Source organism: Triticum dicoccoides, chromosome 3B (assembly GCF_002162155.2).
Source record: "Triticum dicoccoides isolate Atlit2015 ecotype Zavitan chromosome 3B, WEW_v2.0, whole genome shotgun sequence".
Lineage (NCBI taxonomy): Eukaryota > Viridiplantae > Streptophyta > Magnoliopsida > Poales > Poaceae > Triticum > Triticum dicoccoides.
In genome coordinates this window covers 29,975,903-29,981,900 of record NC_041385.1, presented here as the reverse complement: position 1 = coordinate 29,981,900, position 5,998 = coordinate 29,975,903, and the positions used below count along the sequence as shown (strand labels likewise).

Here is a 5,998-nt window from a genome sequence, read left to right as displayed (position 1 = left end):
GCATTATAATTATTGGCTGTTAAGTGATAACTCAAATTATTCATGACATGTGGTAGTAAAATTGTATGGTCCCAGATCAGGAGCTAATCAACTCGTGTACATTTTGCACATGAGATTGGAATGCGCATAAGGATAAGATGGCAGTAAAGAAGAATATGAGTACAATAAACCAGCCATGAATTGAAAAGATGATTCAACTATTATCGCCACCTTCCTGTAACCCTATCTCATAGCAGGAAGGTCTAGCAGGTCTTGCCTTCTTAAATTAGCGCATAGCAGACTGTTCTAGATCTAGTTTTGAACTTCACCTAGAGAATATTATGCTAGATGGTTGCAAATCACATTTAATCATAAGCTGACCTGTGCAAGTTAATCACCAAATTTCTATATTAAACTTGAAAATACAATACAAATTAGAGCTACAGTATCTTTACTCTGCGTCTTATAGATAGTAGTTAGCTTAACTGACGCAAGAAGGTGCAAGCTTTTACAATAGCATAAGAAACTTCTGCAATCTATCTGTTGCCGACAAGTTTGGACTGACATATCAGCATAAGAAAATAAAAAACTGGATTTTGCTTTCAAGTCCTTGTCAAATAAGCGCTGAGGATCTCCTACAATAATCTTTTAAAGGGTGAGATAACGTGGGGGCATAGACATCTCTAACCATAACATGACACACTACTAAACAACTTTACTACATCAAGTTGATGAAAACGAGTTGTACGGTCAAAGATAATAAATTATCTATATCACCACTTTGCAGGCAGATGATCTACCCCAACAAGGACAACTAAGTATTTATTTGCATGAACAAAATCACAGAATTAGGAAAGGAGGAATGAAATGGTCTGCATTCCTCTTTTACATCAGACTAATGTGTCATTAACCTACAGAAGTACAAAATCTTTTTACATGACCTTCATCAAATGGACCTATTTTATTTCCAATTTGAGTAAACCATGAGTTATATTTAGGAAGATGTGCAGAAGAACTCTACCTTATCTACACCCTGCTAAGTTTTTTATATCCTCAAAACTACAGGACACCCAACTTAGTGCACCTAAGGTTATGCAAATTATCACATCAAATGCTTGCAAAAACATTTTCATGTGCATTCATGTATCTTCCAAAAGTAGACAGATCCAAGCATCTAAAGAATCATCAAGCCCTGTTGAACTTGTACTTCTGCACCAGATTAAATCTCTCAATACTTCCACTAAAACCCTTCAGCACAAGGGTCCTCACAGCATCCACCCCTTGCTCCAACGCGGTGTCAATCTATATAAAAATAAGATAACAGGTTTTAGATCAATAATCATGTAGTAACAACCATATCTGAGAGTTCCTCCCAGAAAAGGGCAGACCAGTAGAAAACGAGAACCAACATTGCAAAACTTTCGCAAGTAAGCTTGAGAACAGTTAGCAGTACATATAAATTGAGATCGTCCCTTTGTGTAACCAACTAAAGGATACAACCTAGTTCGAGTAGTACCAACAAACGTGAAGTATGGCCAGCACAGAATCATATCATCATTCTTTGTTTGTACTTACAAACGTTCGCCATGACCTCAACACATATTTATACTCATCAGTTATAATAACCCAATGAAATCGTGGGAGATATTTTTTTCAATTGAAATGTTATTAATGATTGGAAATAAACTCTTAAGGAGTAGAATGCAATTGATGGTATGGCATTGCCTTTTTTTGTCCACTAGAGAGAGAAAAAAATGGATGAACATACTGGAAGAGGACAAAAGATCACAAGAAAGGGATTTCACACTACGTGATATCTACGACGAAATTTCAAACATGGTGAAATCAATACCTGAATTCGTTCCTCTGAACTAAACTTCTGCAGAAGAAAAGCTCGTGTATCCATTTTACCAGGTGGGCTACCAATGCCTGTATTCAACAGTCAACAACTCAAGGTTGGCATGACCCGGATTTTCAGAGAAGACACTGAAGTGCTAGCTGGTGAACATAATAATATATACCTATAGATAAACGAGGAAACTCCCGACAGCCATCCAAATGCTCAATAACATTCTGTAGGCTGATTTTCAATGAAGATGGTCATTGAGAGTGTAAGCAATAGATTGTGAAATGTAAGTAACATATCTTACCTATTAAAATCGCAGAAACAGCACTTCAAATGCATAATATTTATAAGCAAACTGATGCTAGTATAACATAAAACCTACAGCAAAAGGAACTAATATTTTCCATCACAATATTAAGTTAGAAGAGGCACCCATTATTCGAGTATTCCAAACTCAATACTGCAAAATTTTGACAGATCAAAATTTTATTATGTAAGTCCATGTAATTTACTCAATCCTGGCCTCCTGAGCAAATCCATATTTGTTGTTCATGAGTTCTTCAGACAAAAATCTCAACAGGAGCTATATGAACTTAACTTCCAGTATGATTTCTAGAGAAGAAAATCTTACTGTTACATCTGAAAAATAAACCAGGCCCATTTTTGTTACATTTACTCTAAATGAATTCCGTTCTGGTTCGCCTTTTGAACTCCAGAATGAGAAAATGAAGTGACTGAACTAAATCTAATGCATTATGTATGTAAAAGTAACATCAACACGTTCCATGTGACTGCAAGTACTAAACATACTAATTGTTCAAATTATTTGGAACTTCATATATTACCCATTATGGCGGCCATGGCCACCTTTCCGTTGAAGCCGCAATACACCATTGGGCAGACTCATGTCATCATAAATCTGAAAAAAATAGAACCCATGGGTTTCAGTTGCAAGCACATGATACCGAGTTGCTGCGGTAAGCTACTAAAGAACAATGATAGTATGTACCACAAGAATGTGCCGCAGCGGTACTTGGTAATAGGCAGCAAGCGGTCCAATCTTCACATGATAGAGGAATGTTTTTTGTTAGTACATGACAAATTAAGAAGACCGGGAAAAATATTGCATCAGAATAGAGACAGCGGGTATTCAACAAGGCCTATCACCAACTTATAGAAATTAGTTCATTTTGATAAGACATGGTCCATGATATGCTAACAGAAATGAGACTGATATGTATAGGCATAGTTGTGAAACACTCTAAGATTAGCAACATAACTGATAGTACTTCTCTGCAGCCAACTTAGGTAACTTTTGCTTCGTACAAGAAAGGCATCAGCATTCATATTGATAGATAGGCTTTGGGGATGTATTTTGCCAAACAAACATTGAAATGATATTCTTGAAGTGAGTATATCACAAATCTATTACACCAACTTTTCTCATAAATGATATAGTTCCCAGGAAATGTTTACTTCAAGAAGAACAAGAATAAAGACTCACTGCTTCACCACAGTAATTCATGTATGATTGTGGCTTTGTCAGCAGCACTGGTACCTCCCCAATTAAACCTGTACCAAAATACAACACCAAATATAAGTAACTGGTAAAAGGTTGACTTAGATGTGGGGGTGGGTGTTCTCCACAGATCACTTGCTTCAGCCACCATATTTTATCTAAAATATAAGTCATGCGTCTGCCTTCCTGGTGCTAGCATACTAAGAAGGTTACAATTACAGCACCAAATATCGCCGTCGAGCTAAACACCACACAGCATGCATCTTAACTAAAACTCAGCTAAAAAAAGGTGTCCAGTTTGCAGCGGTTCACAGAGCAAGCAGTAACTGCGAAACACGATACTGAAAACTGCAGCACATATGTACACCCTGCGAGCGAGTAGAGAGTGAGCGGGGTACCTACTCCGAGCAGGGACTTGGACTGGATGGTGTTCATCACGATCCCTTCGTCCCGCGCGATGCGATCCACCATCTCGAACCCCACCTAATCACACGCAGACGCACGCAGATACACACGCAGGCGAAGTGAGGGGGAGGCAGGTCATCTCGAATCGGAGGGGGGAGGGACAGGAGCACGGGCGAAGGGATATACGCACGTTGTGGCGAGTGCCTTGGTACTTGCTGCCGGGGTTGCCGAGGCCGGCGATGAGCCAGGGCGTGTACTCCACCGGCTTCTCGGCGGGGTCGGGGACGGAGGCGACGACGGCGATGCGGGTGCGCCGGAACGGGGTTCTGAGGGCTCGGCGGCTGCGGGGGCCTGGGGGTGAGGAGAAGAAGAGGGGCGAGGCGAGGTGGGCGGCGGCGGTGGCGGTGGGGGTGGCCATGGCGAGCGACATGGCGGGGGAGAGGAGTGGCAACCGAAGGCGATAGGGCGAGGGCAAGGGGGCAATGAAAATATCTTTTTTTTTCTAGATAAAGAAAATATCTCGAGGTGGACAATAGGTTAGGCGGGCCTGAAGCGTACGTGGATTTGGGCCCGATCAGCTGATTAGGAACCCAACTAAAGTGAAATTCCAAACTAACGACGGATGTCACCGGAAGAAAGAAGCATTATTAAGGAGATTAGTCTTACATCTTAACAGTTCTCTCGTTATTCCTTTATCTTTGAAGGAGGAGAAACTAATCTTAAGGCGCATAGCCTCGCTAAACATACTCTAGGCCTTTTTTTAGGACGCTATATGTGGCTTCTTAATCCGTCGGATCTATATTGTATTCATGTGAACTTTTATAATCAATAAAGTGGAGTGTGTTTAGACTCAAAACTAATTGAGGAGCGCTCGTTCGGGAGCCTCCCAAGGGACATTTAAGGCGGGCTGAGAGCATACCAAGTGGCACGCTCTCAACTTATTTTTTTTTCTTTCATGAAAAGCACAGTTTTGCTTCTGCGAGTGGCTTGGTCGTGCCTCTCGGTAACTAAAAAACAAAACGCATTTTTTTTGCTTTCGCGAAAGGCACGATTTTGCTTTCGTGAGAGGCACGACTATACCTCTCAGAAATGAAAAAAAAACAATTTATCTTTTCTTTCCTTTCGTGAGAGGCACCGTTTTGCTTTCACGAGAGGCACGGTTGTACTTCCGTGATAGGCACGACCGTGCTCTCGGAAACAGAAAAAAAATGTGTTTTCTCTTCTTTTTTTTTCTTCTGCAAAAAGCACGGCCGTGCCTATCAAAACCGGAAAAAAAAATCTTCCGTGAGAAGCACAGTTTTGCTTCCGCGAGAGGCACGTTTGAAAAAGAAAAAAAGTGCTCCCAATATGCTTTTTTGTGCAAAAAAGATTCATCAAATTTTGTCAACACGCGGTCTAGTTTAAAGATCTCAACGTGAGAAATCGAATAGTAAAAACATTCGAGATTTGAACGCATGATTTAAGAGATAAAACAATTTAAAAAATGGATCTACGAAAAAATACTCCTTAATTAGTGGTTTTAGTAGCAATGGGCGCGCTATGTTTGGGAGTTCCTGTTTGGAAACATGCAAAAAAGTGTATGTATGGGGACTCGAACTTGCACCATGTTGCTCCAACGGACAAAGTGTTTTGCTAACCACTACAGGCGGTAACCACTACAGACAAAGTGTTTTGCACTATATATTATATTTTTGAATTGTATGAAAACAATTTGGAAAAGTTGAATCTTTTATGAGTAAGAGTTCATCAAATTTCTGGAAAAGTACACGAATATAATTTTTATTACGAATTTGAAAAAAAACAGTTCACTGATTTTTTTTAGTTCGGTGAATAAAAAAAATTTACCGAATTCGGAAAAAAATCCATCTATTTGAAAAAAAATTCATCCATTTTTTTAAAGAAAGTTCATCGAATTTGAAAAAGATCATCGATTTTGGAAAAAGTTCATTCAATGTTGAAAAAGGCCATAAAATTTTAAAACAGTTCATGGAATTTGAAAAAAAAATCATCGATTTTGCAGAAAAAGCTCATCCATTTTGAAAAAGGGAAAAAAGAAAATAATAATAAACTGAACAAAAAGAAAAAACGAGAAATGAAAAATAGATAGGAAGAGAAAAGTGGATATAACTGAACACATGGGTTGGTTAGTGCAATGAACGAACGAATGGGAGGTCACTGGAAAGAAAGGGAAAATAGGCCGTGTCCATCTAGCCGCACCCTTCAGGCTCCCGTTCGCGAACGGGCGCTTA

General features: G+C 39.5%; 1 protein-coding gene across 1 annotated transcript; it reads right to left on the bottom strand.

Moving 5' to 3' along the window:
- Positions 1-835: 835 nt before the first annotated feature.
- On the bottom strand, positions 836-4,215 carry LOC119274530 (chloroplastic group IIB intron splicing facilitator CRS2, chloroplastic-like). Its single transcript, XM_037555245.1, has 8 exons — positions 3,940-4,215; positions 3,743-3,827; positions 3,330-3,397; positions 2,835-2,885; positions 2,671-2,744; positions 2,001-2,059; positions 1,832-1,908; positions 836-1,281 (listed from the first exon to the last, which is right to left on the bottom strand). Exons 1-8 carry the CDS (start codon positions 4,177-4,179, stop codon positions 1,165-1,167), a joined length of 771 nt encoding a protein of 256 aa, XP_037411142.1. The 5' UTR covers positions 4,180-4,215; the 3' UTR covers positions 836-1,164.
- Between the last annotated feature and the right edge of the window lie 1,783 nt (positions 4,216-5,998).

What these genes read in the sequence shown, in the direction of transcription:
- LOC119274530 (XM_037555245.1), bottom strand. Translation starts at nt 4,179, where the DNA reads ATGTCGCTCGCCATGGCCACCCCCACCGCCACCGCCGCCGCCCACCTC. An exon ending in TGAATTACTGTGGTGAAGCA is followed by an intron (nt 2,886 to 3,329) that starts GTGAGTCTTTAT and finishes TATCATGTGAAG; the next exon opens with ATTGGACCGCTTGCTGCCTA. An exon ending in GTTTCCTCGTTTATCTATAG is followed by an intron (nt 1,909 to 2,000) that starts GTATATATTATT and finishes TGTTGAATACAG; the next exon opens with GCATTGGTAGCCCACCTGGT.